Source organism: Simochromis diagramma, unplaced genomic scaffold (assembly GCF_900408965.1).
Source record: "Simochromis diagramma unplaced genomic scaffold, fSimDia1.1 OVJJ01000343.1, whole genome shotgun sequence".
NCBI lineage: Eukaryota > Metazoa > Chordata > Actinopteri > Cichliformes > Cichlidae > Simochromis > Simochromis diagramma.
In genome coordinates this window covers 6,539,466-6,560,000 of record NW_024386831.1, presented here as the reverse complement: position 1 = coordinate 6,560,000, position 20,535 = coordinate 6,539,466, and the positions used below count along the sequence as shown (strand labels likewise).

The 20,535-nt window shown below is 39.6% G+C and overlaps 1 protein-coding gene and 1 long non-coding RNA gene across 4 annotated transcripts in view; both read right to left on the bottom strand.

Moving 5' to 3' along the window:
• The window catches only part of ube2f (ubiquitin-conjugating enzyme E2F (putative)), a 52,457-nt gene extending 32,179 nt beyond the window's left edge, over positions 1 to 20,278 (bottom strand). The window contains exons 1-5 of one of the 3 annotated variants that reach the window (XM_040027720.1): positions 20,038 to 20,278; positions 17,028 to 17,212; positions 14,526 to 14,555; positions 10,833 to 10,898; positions 1,634 to 1,701 (exon numbers count right to left, since the gene is read on the bottom strand). In XM_040027720.1, the coding sequence (XP_039883654.1) occupies positions 1,634 to 1,701; positions 10,833 to 10,898; positions 14,526 to 14,555; positions 17,028 to 17,142 (279 nt within the window). In that variant the 5' untranslated portion in view covers positions 17,143 to 17,212; positions 20,038 to 20,278. The remainder of the gene's footprint in view (positions 1 to 1,633; positions 1,702 to 10,832; positions 10,899 to 14,525; positions 14,556 to 17,027; positions 17,213 to 20,037) is intronic. The other 2 variants (XM_040027722.1, XM_040027721.1) reach the window with 2 other exon arrangements.
• LOC120731009 lies at positions 5,096 to 10,826 on the bottom strand. The gene is made up of 2 exons (XR_005695258.1): positions 10,198 to 10,826; positions 5,096 to 10,092 (listed from the first exon to the last, which is right to left on the bottom strand). It is a non-coding gene; the product is annotated as an uncharacterized LOC120731009 (long non-coding RNA).
• Positions 20,279 to 20,535: the final 257 nt, after the last annotated feature.

Sequence of the window (20,535 nt, the reverse complement as noted above, 5' to 3'; positions counted from 1 at the left end):
TCGCTACTCAGGTTAAACATATATAAGTCACTTAGATAACTTAAAAATGTTATTGTTTGGCTTTTTTTAGTGTTTTATTTGTTCCTGAGTAAATTGGTTTGGCTGAGATTAAAGTTATAGTTTTTACACAGCTGAATAAACGTCAAGCAGACAGCTGATTATCAGAAATGTGAGATGCTCGAGAATATACTCCGGTGTCCTGTTATATTTTAGATAGCAAGGAGTTTATTAAACTTCACCGAAACAATCTGCAAATTTCATTAAAATTTAATAAACTATCATCTTGTCTTTATTTTTAGTTAGCACATACCTTAAACACTTAAAGCTGTAAGCTAATGATAGTTATATAAGAGCAGATGCATGCTGGTGCAATAAGCTGTACGTTGTATGTCCAATGAATGCATGATCTGATTAGTCGACTAATCGCAAAAATAATCGGTGACTAGTCGACTATCAAAATAATTGTTTGTGGCAGCCCTACCCAGCTCTACTTATCTTCCACACCCACAGCTACTCTCCCACCCACATCCATTTCTGATTGTTTAAGAGAAATCTCGATTTGGTTTACTCACAATTTTCTTAAACTTAATGGCAAAAAGCTCCCAGAATTTATTCTAACAGGAACCAAATCAAAACTTATTTTCATCTTCGTATTATTAACCGCCTTCGACCTTCACTCACTCCAAACAGTACTGCCATACTTGCCAATGCTCGTCACATTTTGTTTAGATTACTGTACTTCTCCTCTCTATGGTCTACCTCATAAATCTCTCCTTAAACTGCAGTTAGTTCAAAATACAGCTGCATGTATTATTTTCAGAATTAGACTTAAACAACTCCATTGGCTTCCAATTCACCTCCGTGTCGATTTCAAGATCCTGCTTCTTACTTTCAAAGCGCTTCATAACCTCGCTCCTCCATATCTATCTGATCTTCTCCATACGCACTCACCACTTCGTACACTCCGCTCTTCTTTAGCTTCCCTTCCATCTGTTCCACCTGTTCACCTGACTACCATGGGAGTCAGAGCCTTTAGTTATTCTGCCCTGAGACGTTGGAATGCACTTCCACCAGACCCCCAGACTACAAACTCTCTACTTTTAAATCACGTCTTAAAACCCATCCATTCAAAATTGCATACCCTTCATGATGATTCCGTCTTATTCTCTTTTTACCTTGTTGAGCTTTTATACTTTCATACATTTTTTATTTTTCATTTACCTCATGTTTTTATTTTGTTGCACTAATGTAAGGTGACCTTGAGGGTCTTTAAAGGCGCCTATAAATAAAATGCATTATTATTATTATTACTACTACATTCCTTACATTAAGATCTAAATGATCTAAAATGATTGCTTTTTTATGCAGAAGGATTTGTGAAGCTATTATGAAGTGCTGCATATACTTGTGTGGAGCAAATAATGATTGTGTGAAAAAATGTAGAGCAAAGGGAGAAAAACAACACAGAATAAATACACTTACACAGAAGAGTATCAGAATAAATGCTTGGTAGGAAAAGAATGAGTGAAAGAACAAACAAAAGGAAGAGGTGAGCAGGCTAACACAGAGACACCCACGGGCACAGAAATGTGCTTTTCAAACCAGCCCACAGGAGAGAAACTTGACTACTCACCACCATGTTATAGGCTTCAGGGACATCTATTTCAAATTGAAACCTTCCACTTTGGTAGTAACCCTCATCTGGAAAGAGGATGACAAGAAAGGAGATTTTCAGTCATCTACATGAATACTGATTCTTGGTAAGAGATCACATTCATTCAGTGTTGGTGATCAGGACTTAAAAATAAAACAACAATAGAAGTATTTGAATTCAGAAAGACTTCAGTAAAAATGACCTTGAAAACAAGAACTTTAGCAAACACGTGACAGGAGCTGTGCCACATCACACTGTCCACGATAATAAGAGTATCAGTTTTATGTGACATTTTGTGGCGTCAGTGAACCAGGTTATGAAGGAATGCGAGAACAAGATGCTAACAGCTGGCGATGCGCAACCCAAACATAAACAAAAGACCCCACCGAGCATCACTAGCAGCGCACCATATGCCAGGGAAAGCAGACAGACAGAGAATCCTGATAGAAAAACAAAAAGAAGAGGGCTTTCAGTACCTGTTTAAAAAGATTGACCCAAAATACAACAGCCCAGGTAGAAAATATTTTTCAATTTCCATTTCAATATGTGAGAATATTGTGCAGCAGCTCTTGCAGAGACTAAGATTAAGATACGTAAGGTATTGTTAAGCGATTATTTTATAATTTTACTTCAAATTCCCAGGGATAACACTACCCAGATTACCGTGCTTACACTTGACTGATGCTGTGTCAGTAGTATTGGACTTTAATGTTGCTCCACCTTGATAATGTCATTCTTCACATTAGACTCTGTCATCAGTGACAGGAGTGGAAAAGAAAGATGGAAATGCCCTTCATTCTATCTGCACTAATAAATGCGGCTAAATGCAAGCTGCCATCACTAATAAATCCCTCAGTATTTTTCTCCTAGACCATTAGAAATATTATTATCACAAGTTTCCTTGAAATGGTGAGATATAATTTTGATTCTCTCTCACAGGCCCACACTTAACATGACAATGTTTGCATTAAACAGTTGCATTAAATGGTTGGAGCTAACAGAAAACCATTCTTCCAAAAATACATCCTTTCTTTGGTGTTTTGATGATCTTAAGAATTCTGCCTGACACACCAGCCTAAAATCTCATTAACCTTTAACTGCCAGATTTGAAACATGAAGATATAGCAAACAATCCATGCCATTATCATCAAACCACTGCCTGACCCCTGATGCCCTAGAGATGGGAGAACCATCTTTGTGATAAAAAAAAAAAAGATTTAAAAAAAGGACAGTTATCATTGATGGAAATGTTTCATCATAGGATAAAGGTGATCACCCAGGGCAACTCTGTATCGATTTGCTGTGACCTCTTCTCTCTGAAGAGACAAGTGGAAACTAAAACATGGCAGCAAAATACCATCAGCAGATCCCTGTCACGTGTAGGGGCCAAACATGCTGGACCACAGTGAAGGATGACGTATCTGACCACATCTCCTTTCCCCACATCTCCACTGAGGAGTAAACTCTTACATGTGCATTTATGCATTGCAGCCTTATTAAATATCCTTCTCTATTTAACTTTTGATGGCTAGTTTTGCTGAAGCGTACTGCACTGACCTCAACACATCACACAGACGCAGTGTACATGTGATCACAGTGCCAAACCACAATTTCTGACATCAATTAGGTACGGTCATCAAAAAAAAATAGGAGTTGGTTCACATTTACTGACATCCTTCCTGTAAATCTAAATACAGAGGCCTCTGCGGTCACAGCTGCTAATGGAAAAACTATCCAGCTGAGTAGTTTTTATGACTGAAGCTCATTTAAACCATGCCCTTACAATGAACCCTCGTTCAAAGTCGCTTAGGTCATCCTCATACTGGGCATGCCAGCTTTAGCAGTGGAAACACATGAATGCCTCCACGCCCCCCTGGACTGCACTCACACTGCGTTTAACATTCTAGGTCCACTTTTGCTTTAGTTTGGCTCTTTCACCCCCAATGTTTCACTCCACTGCTCTTCTTCCCCACATGTCTTTATCTCACACCTAAAGGAGCAGCTGAACCCCATTCCCTTCTCTAACCACACAATGTGAGTTTCTTGTATTAATCCGTGAGTTTGATGTACTTTTTGGCTCATTTGTGTCTATTGCTGTCCACTCATACTTTTTTTTAGCCTTGTTACTATTTAACGCACTCTGTAGCGGTGTTACGTGGACTAATTATTGAATGTGATCTTTTTCATTGTGTTTTTTTGCAGATTATGTGACTAGCCCAATGAGGTACACTGCTAATGAGGTCACACTTCAAGAATAAGTTCAAATCTGCTCATATTTCTGGCTCGGTGCATCTTTTTTTTGGGGAGGGGGGGTCCAAGTTCTCTGTGAAAGGACCCCTGCAGTCTCAGTGCAAGTCGACGTGAGGGTTGTTTCGGCACAGAATCAGCAGCCATTGTACCCAAGATCAATCCATGTGTGACAGCGGCGTAAATGAGCGGCCCAGCTGCAGCATTTCAATCTTGGGGATAATCTCAGATCATTTGATTGCATTCTGCAGGTTAAACATTAATAATTTCACCTTTTTCTTCTTGGAATAACCAATTACTGTGAAATATAGTTGAGCTACATGCAGGGAGGTCTACGGTGGGGAAAGTTTTTGGTCCAGTTTTCCACACACTCTCACATCCTCATGCAGCCTTCAAAGCTCATTAAAGGCTTGTTCAGACATAGGGTCTGTTTAAAGGGTCTTTAATTAGCCGGATGACATTTACATTTCTGCTCTCACCTTATGGGGCCAGATGCTTTGAAAAGGATAGGCACTAAATATGGTACCATCACGGATCACAGGAGGAAAAAAAAAAAAAAAAAAAAAAAAAAGAAGAAGAAGAAGAAATGGCTTCTGAGCCTGTCACGAAGGTGGACTTGTCACTCCTGACAACCTGCTGAAATTAAGGTAAGAGAGACAAGGGATGGAAAAAACCCTTGGTAACTGACCATTAAATGATCCGTGTGTGTGCGTGTGCGTGTGTGTACTCAAGATTTTCTGATATTGTGGATCAGCTCCACTGTAATACAATTAGGGATGTTCCAGAAACGTAATCAGCAATAAGTTTCCTTCCCAATGCAATTCTAACAAAGAGAGATCTGAAATATACTTCCTAAAAATCAGTCTTGGCTCAGTATAGTCAACATGTCTGGCTTTATTTACAGAGTTTTTATCACTTGTTTCTATTCAAACATTATTACATTGTTAAATTCTATTCAATGCAACAATGAGGTGCGATTTAATTAGACGGCAAACAACCTCCTCTGTATTTTAAAAGGTAAAAGACACAAACAGAGAAACTGACATAGAGAAACGCAGCTTCAACATTAGCAAGAAGGAATAAAGAAAGAAAAAGCTAAGGAATCAAAAGCAACAAGGCAAAGTAACAAAAAGATTTTTTTACACAGCCTCCCATAAAAAGAGGAGTAAGAATATGACAGTCAGTATTTTTTTCCTAACAGCTGCAGTCAGAGGTCATAAATAATTCATGACTGTCTCCAGTACACAGGAACAATCAGTATTTGTTGTGACTAAACACTTCTCATGAACACTAAAACAAATAATCTCACAGCTGAACTCCAAATTTCTGTAAACCATGATTATCACATGATTTAACATAATTATGTATATTGCTTATTGCCTGTTTAGGGCACTGAGAAGATCGCTTTCTTCCTACATCAAGAAACAGCTTAACATTTAAATAAGGGATACAAAGCTCAGCCCTTCATCATGATCGGTCTGCTTTGCCCTTCACACCGAGTATCCTACTCAATACAAATATTCAACCCTTATTGGGATCAACAGCCTCTGACTCGCTGATTGCAGCATAAAATTTATTGCCCTACCCGGACGAATTATTGTATTTGTGATTTTCCCCTTAGGAAGGCGGCGTGTGGAAAAGTGATCTCTGCAGTGCATGTCTGTGTTTACAGATAATTACCGTTTTACTGAAGGCATTTTAAACATGACATAAACACGGATCATCTAAATGTTGAAAACCTGACGGTAAAAAAATATAAAATAAAATAAATATAGTAATGCGAAGAACGAGACTATGACTCAAAATATGCTGAAAAGCAGAGCGACACTTTGCGACACCAAACTATAGATGGTTCTGGCGCCACTTAAAGATGTGCATAAGCTGGACATCACTGAACTTCTGATGACTATGCAGCTGCTGTAGCTTCCTTACGGTCATGTCTCAGCAGGAAAAAAACAACAGTTGTTTACTCTACAGCACCTCTCGCTGTTCTCTTACCCGGGACTTTTGTTCTCCGTGTTTATCAGTCTAATAACTTCACAGCAGGAAAGAACAAACACTGGCAAGCATCTTAATAACCAAAAATCACAGAACAGAAAACACAAAAACCCAACTGTGGTGATTCTGAGGCTAAATCTGAAGACGTGGCTGCAACAAAAAGTGAGTGAAGTTAGCAACGAATTAGAAAAGCATAATAAATGTTTAAAATTGACTTTGTATCAAGATCGGGCCCTTTTACTTTATTCAAACTTTAGTCACACTTCCAGGCTTGCGCATACACTTTGTACGCAGCAACAATGGGCATTACAATACTGTAATTATGCTTCCATGCAGCACAAAGACAAGGCGATTGGTACATCAATTTTCTCTCATCATTGTAGTTCTAATAATAATAACAGTGACATGTGAGAATGCGTTCACCCCGTCGTGTTGCTGGTGTCCCCATTCCTCAGAGACTGAGGGGTCTAAGAGCACGGGGTCACAGCACAGAGTGTTTCATGGGAAAAGAAACAAAAGTACACAGACATTCCAACTAAATAACAACAGACCTAACTAATGTGTTGTCTACCACCTGCCTTGTTTCAATTAGATCTGGGAAGCCAATCCAGCACCAGCTATGTTTCCTTTGATGAGTATTCATGTGTTCTTAATTTGGTTTTGTGTCGTTTACTTTGTGTGATATGTATGAGATGATTTGAGCTGCTCAAAAAATGTTTTTACAAGTAATTGTTTACTAAAAATATGAGAAAGAACAGTGAAATTTATATAGTTGAATCAATATTTACTTTCAATAGTAATACAGCTTAATTCCCATAATGACCTACAGATCTATTATATGTGACTGTCAAGGACTTTATCTGAAAGGTGATTTTCTGATGTTTTGCCCTGCTGATTTAGATGATTTAAAACTAATTACAGATGAAGGTTAGATCTTTACAAATAATCTCCTTTTCAGAGGACTCACAAAGCTCTATTCATTAAAACATTCCCACTACAGGATTTTGCCTGATAAGTTATTAGTATCAGTGCAGCAGCATTTCCTCACCATGGGTGAGCAAAGTGAATCAGGCTTTTTGTGAATAAAACGCCAACAAGAGTTCCTTTTTTCCTTTTTTTCTTTGTTAAAATCACACCATTTAACACGTTTAAATATATAAAAGTAATATTTTCAAAAGCCCTCTGAGTCAAATCGCCAGCTTAGTTTGTGCCACCACTGCATGTCATCAACTTTCATCTCCTCTCTCACACACACACTTTTATCTTGTCCTTGGTCTCTATGCTTTTCCTTTCTTTTCTCTTTCCCCATCAGCCTCCAACCAGTCATGCCAGATGGCTTTTAAAACAAACAATCAAGATGTGATTGAAGTCAAACATCCAGGGGCTTAACAAAAGTATTGTATTAGCTGTTTAGAAATAAGAGCCATTTTTGTACATAGTTCCCTGTTGTCAGGGGCTCAAAAGTAATTGGACAAGTCTATGACGAGCAGTTTCACAATCAGGTGAGGGCAGCTACCTCGTTATTTTAGGACAAGTTAAGCCAGCTGTGGAGTTGTGGGTGTTGCATTTGGGATCTTTTCACTGCAACTCAATAAACAGTCGAAAGAGTTGTCAATAAAAAATAAAATATAATAAAATAAAAAGTAATTAACCTGTCAAGAAAATTGACAGAAAATATTTCATGAAACCTAGACAAGTCAATGAGGGCTTATCCAGATTGACAGGGAGATAAATGTAAGGAGAAGGAGAGCGCTCTGAAGCATATCACATCAAACATGGTGGAATCAATGTTATGGTATAGGCATGTATGGCTGCGATTAGAGTTTACTGATGATGTGAGCACTTTCAGAAACAGAAGGATGAATTCTGGAGTGCACGGGGCTCCACTTTCTGCTCATATTCAGATAAATGCTCCAATGATGTTTAACAGTGCAATTTGAACCAAATGACTAAGATTCAAAATCTACGAGGGACGGTACACAGAGTCAAACCTACAAATGTTGTGTCATTGCCTAAACACTTGACTGATATATATATATTTTTTACCTTCTTTACAGGTTGATCAAATCAGAGAGTTGACTTTAAAATGAAGACCACAGAGCCCAAGATGCACAACCTCTGAGTCCAACATTTAAATGAATACAGGATTCAGGAATATTTTTTCCACATTTGGTACAAAAGTGATTGAGCACACTCTGCTACCTTCAGAACAATGTATTCATGCATTTCTAACCAAAGCAGTGAGTTTTATAGAACAACATTTTAACCCTTGTAGCATGAAAACTGTTCCAGAGTAAACGGTGCCACGGTCTATGAGAAACATAGAGAACAAGAGAAGAAAATATGAAAGAACATGAGGAAAAAAGAAAAAAAGAAAAACAAAGGATCGCTTAGCCTAGAGCTAAAAATGCTCTACATAGCAAGTCAAGCTGATTTTACCTTACGCTGCTATGAGATATTAGACAGCCTGCATCCGGAGGCAAGTTCCTCTTGCATGTGATTTTTCATTTTCCTGCCCAACTACAATTACCTTCCCTGAAGCACAAATTAAAGATGCTTCATGGGTAACGTCAGCTTTTTACACTGCCATTCTTAAAGGAAAAAATCTAACAATGGAAATAAGACAAATATTCATACAGCTTTGCCAGAAACACACCTGTAACATGACACGTCTTTATGAATCCACCATTTATTCATTTATTAATTTGAAAAGCTTGATGCTACTTTTTTAGTAACCAAACTCACACAAATTATAGTATCATCCTTTAACATGCATTATAGAGAAATGTACTCCTGTAATCGTGCCTGTGCTTAAATGCTTTTAGATTTGGCTATTAGTATTTTGTGTTTTGACGAGAGGCAATATTTTGTTTGTTCTCACAGATGAAATACAAACGACCAACAAATGATCAGGGCTGTTGTCTAAAACACCACATTGGTTACAACTGAGGAAATGCAGGACGGCTGAGGGAGCCGCACAGGAGGAGGGAAAAGGAAGATTAAACAAAGACAGAAAACAGAAACGGCAAAAGGGAGCATGTGATAGCCGAGCGCGGTGCGGGTGGAGCCGAGGTGGTGCACGCCAGAAGAGACAAAGGTTTTGAATAATTGAGCAAGCCTTTTCTGAGAACTCAGTCTCCTTATCAACTCCTCTTAGAATAACACGAAACCAAAGCTTTACTCTAATTGCTGATCTTTGCTTTTCTCTGCAGATATTGCTTACAAAGGCCTCTGTGAACGTTAACCTGAACATTACAGTGCATACTGCAGTGGAGGAGAGGTGGATGAATCACCGAGACACAATTACACTTTCACACAATTACACAAGGCACACATTTATTACAGGATGAGACAGCTTAGAATTTTCAAATTAATTCATTTCTAAATGCCCGACCCGACAAAAACAAAAAAACCAAAAACCTAAACAATTAATTCCATTGTAAAAAAAAGAAAAAAAAGTTTAAATATTGATGAGTTCCTAAAGTTGAATAACAGTTCTCTAAAGTCATGTTTAAGCTGTTAAAGCTGTTAAAACTGCTACTAACAAACTCAATTCAAATGCTTTTGATTAGACCAAATCGCACCAATATATTTTTTTAAAACTTATACAAAATGTATTTGTCCCTCCAATTTATTCTATTAGTCTGTGATTGCTGCAATAAATGTATTTTATCTAAGGAATAATGTACGAATGGTGAATGAAAAAGACAAAAAGCCTTGTCATATGAAAAAACTAATTTAGCATAACACTTATCCTAAAACCTAAAACCAGACCAAACTTAACACTTAGGGTTAAACCCCCCATGTTACTAAAACTATACAGGTAGGAGTAAGACCTTTGATGCACAGATGCTTGGTGGACTCAGAACCCATTGTTGCCATGTTTTGATGCACTGAGGTGTCATTTTTAGGAATACAAGGAACAACGTGCAGTCTCGCGGTCATTAATGTTATAATCATCTGATTAATTTCTATAAAGAGTTCTTTGAGATGCTGCAGTGGAGTCACTCATGCAAAGACTTGTGTTACCATGTATTTGTAAAGTTGCAAATGTGGACGAAGCCTTGCTCACAAAAACCATCAGAAATGAACTCGAACTTTTCCAAAACAACTTCCAAACCGAGACCATCCTTCATGCACATGACCTCAGTCCACTCACTCCCGAGCCGTACACCCGCCAGCTTTGATGTGGACTGGATGAGTAGTTGTTGGGAAATGTGAAAACATAAGACGACATCTTCCTTAAATTATTAGCTAGATGAAATATTCTACAAATATTGAAATAATATATTTATTACCGCTCTGTTTCTTTGCTTCTCTCCTTCTATTGCTCCAACATGACTGAGATTTCTCTCAATCTATGGATTGGCATGTTTACTGATGAAAATGAAGACAGATTGCTACATGAGGAGAATGATAAGGAGAAACTGGGTTTGGGCTGGAAGAAAGTTTGTGTGTGATGGAGAGGAAGCAGGAAGTGGGACGCATGAGAGCCTCCGGAGACTTAGGTAACCCCACACCACTATGTTTGGTTTGTACAATATTCGACAGGTAGCCCGCTGAGCTTGAAACAATGCTGATTAAGCACAACTGCCTTGGGGAGTGAGGACAGTGCTGCGGTAATGTGAAAGTACAGAGAATGCTTAAGTGCCTTTCAAAGGGAATACTTTAGGACACACAGAGATTGAGAAACAAATTGCAAACACTTGCAGTCTCCTCTCCTTCACACTAAATCACCTGAACCCAACAACGTCCCCGTCAGAGCTTCTTTTACTACACCACTTCATCTTTAAATGTGCTGGTGAAGTAAATTTAAGTGAAACAGAGATTTAAAAACTTTTATAACTAGAATAAGAACCAACTTTTTTTTTTTTGAGGGTGTACCAAAGCAGTTTTTAGAGCGGGATATAAACAAACTTTCTTATTTTCTTACCAGGAGACACTGCCAGCTGAAAATGATGCAGCTTATCCTCATCTGGAAAACTGGCTTTGCATGTGCCTGGACACGAACGATGTGGGGAAAGAGGGAAAAAAAAGAGTCATTAGAGTCAGATAATAAAAACAGAAGCATATTTGCCTTACTGGCAAATAAACGCATTAAAATCTAAGACATACTGCAATCTGTTCTAACCATGGTATGTTGATACCGCCTTAATTTGGTGCAGGATTTTTGCCTTGCATTTCAAAGTCCCTGTGGCACCATATTCCCCCCTGGTGTTCAAGGACAGGTACTACACTTAAAACTATAAAAGAACTCCTTTTATTTGTTTTACTTACATAATTACCAGCTTTTTGATTAAATAATAATAATAGAAATAATTCCTTTATGTCTTAAAATGACTCCAGACTGCCATCTTCACATTCACATTATATATATGCAAATGAGCCCCAGCAGCTCTAGCATATATACTCAGTGCTCACTATTGGCTTTGGTCACACACCGTAACACTACTCTGTGCTGCACAATGGAAGTTATAATATCAGAGTAATGCAGACACACACACACACCAACTAGAAACTCATTCTGAAGAGGATGATCAAATTATACCGGGCTGGCTGCCAGTCAATGCATCAGAATGTTAATATAAAGTGTTTCACACATTGCTCCCTGATTAGAAAAGAATTAATGAAACCCTGGTTGTCTGAATCAGTGTCATTAAAGAGCCCTTGAGAAATAAAGTGCTCTGCTTGCTCTATGAGAAGATTGCATATTGCATTTAAATACAGCATCAATTTTTTTACAACCTTTCTTCACCTCAAAACATGAAAATGATGTCTTAAAAGCTGCAAATAAAAACTTACATAAATGGATCAATAACAACAATAATAATAATTATGTGATGAAGTAAACAGCTACAATTAAGACATGTTTATGAGCGTAAACCTATAGAGAATAAAAATGTCTTCACTGCACGGTGGATGAATCCCAGCTTTCACCTGGTCAACAAAACTTCCCTCAGTGAAGTCCATCAGCCACGAGTGCTCCTTGTTATTTTTACATCTGATTTGCTTCTTATTTCCCCATCCACCCTCTGTTTAACATACTGCCTTTAACAGGCAAAGCTCTCTGCTTTAAGTGATTCCAAGAAAGTCACAAATATAAAAGTGAAAGACTGTGCACACAAATCTGTCACTGTTCTTCACACGGGTGTTTCTCACTGTGTTCACAGCCGGGAGGTTTGTTTTTACGTATTTAATGAATTCGTACTCTTCAAGGTATCTTAGCGTTCATACTGGGACGTAAAGAAAGGATACGTAGTGGTCCATACATATTTAACAAATGAGGTTTGAGCACTCGGGAGTTCCTAAAACAAACAGCACTTTGCATCTAAAAAAAAAAAAAAAAAAAAAAAAAACAACCAAACAAACAAAAAAAAAAAAACATTGATATGTTTTGATAAAACATTTATCATCCAGACAACGATATAAATCACAAACATTTTAAATTTTCTGTAAATTCTGTGAATCTCGGGCAACTCGACTTGAAGTGTTTTCAGCTGAGCGCCGTGTACCTGAAGTCGAGTGTTTTGACCGATCCGTGAAACTACAGTTTTAGATACAAGTTGTAACGGCCGCCATTTTCTTTGTGAGTATTTATTACGCGGCGTGCTGCGGGGAAAAGCTTGTTTTAACGTTTAAGTCTAAGGTGCATTTTGAGCACCTGACGGCTCTATTTTGCTTTTCATCCGTAAACTCGCTCCGTACTCTTTTACGTGACTCTTGAGTATGTGGTAGAAGAGGTTTGTCGTGTTTGAGTCTGTGGTGGGGACTGGTTTTCTGCATAATTTGCATTGTACAGTTTTCTGGTCCGTGTCAGACTTTTCATAACCAAACCATGTCCATGCTACAGAGGTAGCCCCTCGTTTAGAAATATGGTCCTCGATTTGTTTTGACTGGTCCTTCCTTTTCTGTTATACTAACATAGAGCCTATAAAACAGGAAGCTCCGTTCTGCCGGAGGTTTCTTCCTGTTAAAAGGGAGTTTTTCCTTCCCACTGTCCCCAAAGGGTCACATGATTGTTGGGTTTTTCTCTGTATGCATTATTGTAGGGTCTACCTTACAATATAAAGCACCTTGAGGCGACTGTTGTTGTAATTTGGCACTGTATAAATAAATAAAATGTAATTACATTGAATTGAAGGTTGCTGATTGGAAATGTAATAATTAGATCTTTGTAATCAGCAGATTGGATAAAATCTTATTGGACAAAACAGATGCTGAAAAAGCTTAACTTGGGGAGATAATTTGCAGTATAAAAAAGTGAAATATATGTTATTCCAATAGTGAGATCACAATAAAATTGTATCTCGAGTGAAGTATTGAGGTAATATCGTATAGTGGGAAGTCTGGTGATTCCCACCTCTAACATATATTAAATCCTAATATGTTTTGACACATAAGCCCGGTTTCCATAAATAAAAACTACTTTAAAAAAGCACTTTGCACAGAACATTATTTTATCATTCTTTAATTGTACAGCACAGGTTGCAGAAACATAAACGCCTCCTGCTTCACACTGCTGTTCATCTAAGAGCCGCATGACCTCACAGCAACTGTAGTGACTGTTTGAAAAGCAATTTGAAGAACTCTCAGGTTGTCATATGAGGAAGAGATCAAATAAGCTGCGAACACCCGCTGCAGCAGCGCCTACCTCCAGCAACTACACACTAGTGCTTTTTTTGGACTCTTTGAATTGTGTCTTAAATTTGAATCTCACAAAAACATCTTCTAAGAAAGCCAATCAGCGGTGTTACTTTCCTGTTTCCGTGTGCATGACACATTGCTCATTGACCCTCAAGCTACACATCAGTTTCATCAGGCCACAAACAAAACCAAAAAAAGAAGCAACCTGGTCTGAGCCAGAGCAAGCATGATGAACTCTGCACTTGTGCATAGCAGTGACCAAAGAAGATCTGATATACTGAGGTGGAAGTGCTAAAATAGTAGCCAAGGGTAAAGTCTGTTTAAACAAATATCTCCCCTAAGGGCAGAAATACAGCGAGCAGCAAACGTCTTCAGGCCTGCATCACTTTTGTTTATATTTAAAGACATGAATCACTTGCAGCTTAACACAGATACATTTATGAGGTCGAACTCGACGAGCTGGCTGAAAATGCGCAGCTAAATAATGCTAAGCTGTCTCTTATCATTTAAAAATTCGAATTTCCGAATTTCCCAGAGGAACCCACCCGAGGGATTAATAAAGTTTTATCTCATCTTATCTTAAAACATCCACTACTCTGTCATTTGGACTAAGTAGTCTTCCATGAATCACTCATTTTACAAACATTTTAACCATGAAGTAAAATGATCGTGTTACTGGTTGTTGCTGAATAACTTTGTGGCAATGTAATAACGGCTTAAAGTATGGTTACAAATAGCTTTCACTTAACGTTAGCAAAGCAATTTGTCAAAAACAGAGAACGTGAAGCACATCAGAGGCTTGGTTTTCTTTCCTGCCTCCTTTATACCATAACTGAGGAAATTAAGAGCCAGAAGGAGACTATGAGGATTTATGGCAAATTAGGCCAATTACTCAGTTGTCAGAGTTTCAGCTGCTTTTGACTGGCGGAAAACGTGGAGCTGAAAAAAAAAATGCTGTGTGTATGAAAGTGGAAGTACTTACTAGGAAGATTGGCTTCAAGTTCGGCAACTTCTGTTGGCAGAAAATAAGAACGAGTGAGACAGCAGAAAAAACACAAAAAAAAAAAAGAGGCTGAAGAATGAGGCACAGTGTGATATCCTCATACACAAAGAACTCAAACTCCCACACTGGTGTTTTTATAATGAAGTAATATTTTAGTAGCTGCACCGTCAGGAAAGTTTCTCTGCATAAAACATAAAGTCTAATATGAAATTCATGCACGAAAAAATGTATTTTACATACGGCGCAGTGTAGCAGAGACACACAGCGAGTAACACGGTGGGCCAAAGTAGGAAAAAGGAGACGGGGAGAGAGAAGAGCAACGCAAGAAGGATAAAAGGTTGTTTTGTTCTCGCTGCCAGAGGGCGAGGTCGGGCTGAATTTTTAAAAGCGTTCAGGGTCTGTTGTGTTTTCTCACTACTGACACACTTTTCACTCCTAATTCGTGTCGGCTGGTTTAACACCTTTACCTCCCAGAAAAATACACAACAAAAATACCCGTTGTATTTTTCCTCTCTGGGCAGCTGGTGCTGTTGGTCGGACGTGGCCTGCTGAGAATTTTTACTTTGGTAAATATGCTCTTTGAGATGTGCATAGTCTAATAATTAGGTAATTCAAGGAAGTCGCTGGAGTTTCATCTGTTTCTCCACACAGAATGTGTGTACACAGTAATCTACTTAACAGCTCCCTCGGAGATAACGCCGGCTTACCGTTTTGCCTAAGGAGACCAACGATGGGCTTTTATCAGATTAAGAGTAGCTCACAGTAACAAACTTTGGCCAAAAGGCAAAGTCTTATTCAGATTTTGAAAAATCTTTAATCCACCACCTACAATTTAGGTCACCTGTCCCCAGCTAAGAAAAGCTAAAAGAGACTCCTTCCTTCTGGCTGAAGGTGGGTCTCTCTATAAAACGAATATGTGTAAAAACATTTGTGTGAAGTATGTTTTTGGGATGGTTGGCTCTAAATCACCAACTTATACGGTCATGCATTCAAAAGTTAAACATAAAATTTACCAACTTTATTTTGCGTCTGTAAACATGATATACTTGCACTATAAAATACCAAAATAACAATAATACAACAAGGACATGTGCAGCCTTTATGTTGGAGGGCTGGGAGATGTCTTACTACAACAGTTGGCCTGAAAAGCATTTTGTTAGTGGCGGTAAAGCTTCAGGAGTGTAAGACCAAGGAAATAAGAGTCTGACAGCAGACTGTAAGATTACATGTTTGATAATAACGTCAGACAACGTCAGAAATGTGAGTGTGAAAGTTATTTCGAGGCTATTTTCTGTGTTGAAACACAAAATTATTCATTGATCAAGAAACCAATTTGTTTACATCTCTTGGGTCTTATTGTGTTGTCATGAGCTGCAGCTGCTGCCATTATTCATGCATGTTTGACTGGCAAAGCTGTCACCTGCTGGGAGTCTCAAAGGGAATGGCATTTGGGTATTTCTCCACGTGATGCTCAAACAAAAATTCTGACTAATTAGATGTATTACCTACAACTAATATTTTAATAAAGTTAATTTCCATGATTCTATGCGTGTAACATAAAGAAATAAAGAAAGATCCCTTTGGAGAGATCATCTCTGTGCGCACCTCTGGGCGGCGTCCTGCTATTGCAGAGCCCTCACTGGAAGCCCCATTTTAACCACTTGCACTCTTGCATTACGATGTTCTGGATCTACTTTACTGTGTCTAAAACAAGCCTTCAACCAGAGTTTCAAGTTGAGGAGGAAGACGAAGTTGTAGAGCGCAGAGCAGGTGGCCAGTCTCACCTCAGGGCATGCCCACTTATAGGTTTAAACAAGAGGTTTAAAAATTGCTGCTATCGCTAGTCAACATTCTAATGCTAATCAGTTAATGTACCTCTCTCCTATTTTATTACTGAACACTTGTTGTTGCCCATTATTTCTGAGATGCTACAAGTTCAAGGGCTACAACCCAAAATGTAAAATGTGATTTGATTATTTAAGAACATGATTAAGTGTTTCTAACAACTCTTGAATACACACGTAATATCAGAGGAGACAGCATTTAACCTCGTCCATTACGCTCGACTCGGATTTCCGAGCGTGTACTACTATGACACGAGTCGGTCAGACTGTGTGCTGCCATTTAAAAACATTAGTAAATTAGCCTCAAGGAGCATCCCTAATATTCATGGCGCTCTGCACAGTGAATGTTTTGTCTCTGTGGTCAGAGCCAGAGAGAGAGAGCTAACATGCAAGTGACTCTCACCCTAACCAGTGAGCACAAATGCTGGGACAGACTCCAGCCACTCCGTCAAGCTAAGATGGAGAAACAGTTAAGAAGAAGGAAGGAAGGAAGGAAGGAAGGAAGGAAGGAAGGAAGGATGGATTATATTCACAAGAGGAAAACTGTTGCAACCTTGTTGAAATCTAGTTTTGTTCCTGTAATAAAAAAGGGAAACTGAAACTGAAAAATGGACCAAATTATAAAATACCCGGGTACCTTTGGTAAGGAGGCGGTCTCTGATTGAGACCCTGTGGGTGGAGTCTGAGGCTCCGGAGGCACGGCCTGTCTTTCCTCCGTCTTCTTTCTTCAGCTTACTGGCCAACGTGAGCATGGCTACGCTGATGTGATATGACTGTCAAAACCACGGTGCACCGTGCTGCAATGCACTGCTGCTCAAATGCCTGCAAACAACACAGAGCATACAGAATAAAATGCTCAGTTACACCATACTGCATAACGCACAGATGCAGAGGCATTATAAGGTAGTGATACAGCAGTCAAATAATCCTGAATTACACGAGGGAGTCTGTGTTTTCATTACAAATAGATATTTCTACCACTTCCTTTAACTGTTCTCATTAGGGGTCGCCACAGCAGATAATCTCCCTCCCCATATCCCAGCATCCTCCACTGTCACACCAACCCTCTGCATGTCTTCCTTCAATACATCCATAAACCACCTCACAGCTCCATATTTAACATCCATTGGACAATACACCATTGCCCCTCCTCTGTACATGTCCAAATCAGCTCATCAACTTTGACTCCAACCTGATGTGTGCCTCTCATGAACTCATTTCTAATCTTGTCCATTTTGGTCACCTGCAATAAAAATTTGCCACCTCCAGGCTGGCCTTCTGTCAAATTGTCAGTGCCACCTATGTCAAGCTACACATCCTAGCAGGTCTCACTACCATCTTGTAAGACTTCCCTTTTATTCCTGCAGCTCTCCTGTCACAAATTACCCCTGACATCCATCTCCACCCACTCCACTCCACCTGCACTCACTTCTTCATCTCTCTTGTGGACTGTCTGTTGCACTGAATGGCTGACCCCCCCGTTTAAACTCATCTACCTTCATCACCTCTGCTCATTCACCTCTCATTCACATGTATTCTGTCTTGTTTCTACTGACTTTCATTCCTCCTCTTGAGACCATAGCTTCACCTCTCCAGGCTCTCTTCCACTTGATCCCTACTCTCACTACAGACCACAGTCATCTGCAATCATCACAGTCCATCAGTGGATGGTCAGCCTGTCCATCACCACTGCAAACAAGAAGATCCCTGAAGTAAACTCACCCGACCTTGAACCCATCTGTCACTCCTACTGCACACCTCACCACCATCTCGCTGACCTCATACAGGTCCTGCACCACCCTTATATCCTTCTTTGCCAATCCTCACTTCCTCATGCAGCACCACAGTTCCTCTCTGGACACCCTATCATATGCTTCACGTAGAACATTAAAGACTTAGTGAAGCTCCTTCTGACCTTATCTATACTTCCCCATCAACACTCTCAAAACAAGCATCACATCTGTAGTAACGTCACTTGTTAATTGCAGTTATTCAAACATTCACACTGGTTTCCTCCCACAATCTAAAATTGAGGCCAAAAATTCAAAACTTCTCATGTAACTGTGGTTTAAAACATAATGCTGTTACAATTATGCACATACAGGTAACACAGAGAATAGAGAGGCGCAAACACACAGACCACAGCTCTTTCAAGGTAAATTGCATCAAAGGCAAACAGTAAGAAGTCTTCTCTATTTTTTCACAGAAAATTAGTACTACTACATATCACATACATTACTACAACTACTGTGAAAAAATGATTTTAAACTCGTTCATTTTTAATCCATCTTAATTGCAACTCATAAGCAACTCATCTGCAATTCCAAATGATGTGCAGAGACGTGCTGAAAAAGTTGTGAATTATAGATATGTTAAATATTATTTCCTGCACAATCATGCTTTTGATCTCGTAGCTATCATCTGGTTGCAGAGAAGGTGTGAATTTAGTGTGAATTTAATGCGGGGGGGATTCAAATGTAACTCAAAAACAGGATCTAGTATTGAGCACCGCAACACAACATTTCCATCAACAGAAGGAAATCTCACTGCACACATTCCTTCTGTGTGATAAGCAGGATGCTGAGTCAAGACATCACGGAGTGTTACATTTCTTGCAGGGTCACTACTCGTACAGTACAGTCCACAGTCAGTCATGGGCTGGAAGTTTTCATGACGAGAAAACAGATGGACCTTGAATCCAGGAACACAGATATACTGTAAACAAACAGTGTCTGAGGCAGAATGTGACCCTGACTGTTAAGGGTAAATCATCAGTGGGGCATACAGAGGACAGCACTGGCTTGCTGTCAGTTGGTCTATCTTACCTTTTTCCTGACAGGTTACATTTTTTATCTGGAACATCATGAGACATTGCACATGCAATATTTGTCCTTCGCTCTCATCTGACATCAGACTCAATCTTTATGGTCTTTTGAAAACATCATGTGCCACGGCGCTCTTACTGTGATACTGCTTCACAGACAGCGCAGGCTGCAGCTCTCGGTCAGTGTGAATCCAGTCTGAGCGATGTGGGAAGCAGAGACTAAAGGTATCAACTATCAGCGGACCGTGAAATGTGTGTCACTGCGCCTGAGTCAAGGCCCACCTGCCTCAGCTGTCACTCACTGCTGCACCTCCTTGACACATAGCACCTGGATGCCGGTCAAACAGTAAGCAGGCAACATATGACACATCTGTCAGGCCTACCGCAGTTCCAGCGATCAGCGCAACTGAAAATGTTCCCTAAATCCCAAAATTCCCCAAAACCCAAACCCAACGTGACCCAAACTAGAAGGAGTCGGCTCCCTTCCTTATAACACCCAAACCAAACAGAGGTGTAGTACACGAGTTAAACCTTTGTGCAGAGCTGAAAGTGCTTCAAACACATTCAGGACTCGTACTAAAACTTTTCAGAGTGAAGTCACTGCCTCGTCTCCGAGCTGTGGGCTGCTGTGTTACCGTAAAATAACAACAACAAATGGCTCACACCGCTCAGCACGGCTAGCTGGACACTATGTCCAAGCTCATACGCAGCCTCGGCTCGGGGTTATTCCTCTCTAAACGCAGATGGGAGCAGCTGTACAGCTGAAAGTTGCCCGCAAAGTCTGTGTGCTAACTGCTGTTAGCCTGTGTGTGATCTGTGTTACCTGCTGTCTCAGAGCTAGCGCTCCGCGCTACACCATAATCAGCCGCCCCTCCTCTGCTCGGGCCGCAGTCTGCAACTCCAGCCGAGAGTCGTAGCAGCTCCGTGCGCCTGTAAATAACCTCAAAAATGACGCCCTAGAGGCACGAAATGGATATGAACTGATTTAGGAATCAGCTGTCAGAACTTCGCTCCGGTGTCATGGGCAACGGAAGTGCAGTGGGTAGTTTACCTTACTGCTGTCCGTGTAGACACTGCAGCTGATAAATAGTTCCGCAGGGCGCAGCCGTCTTCTCGTCCATTCTAGTAAGTTCCAGTTTAAAATGGGTAGTAGATGATATGATTATTTAAAAAATTAATTACAGAAATAATTTAACATTACATTGGTATATTATTTGTACATTTGTACGTGCATTTCATTTATGTCATTAACTACAGCAGCATTTCTTTGTCATGTTGAAAAACTGAGACGTACATTTTAAAAGTGTATGTCTTTTTTCTT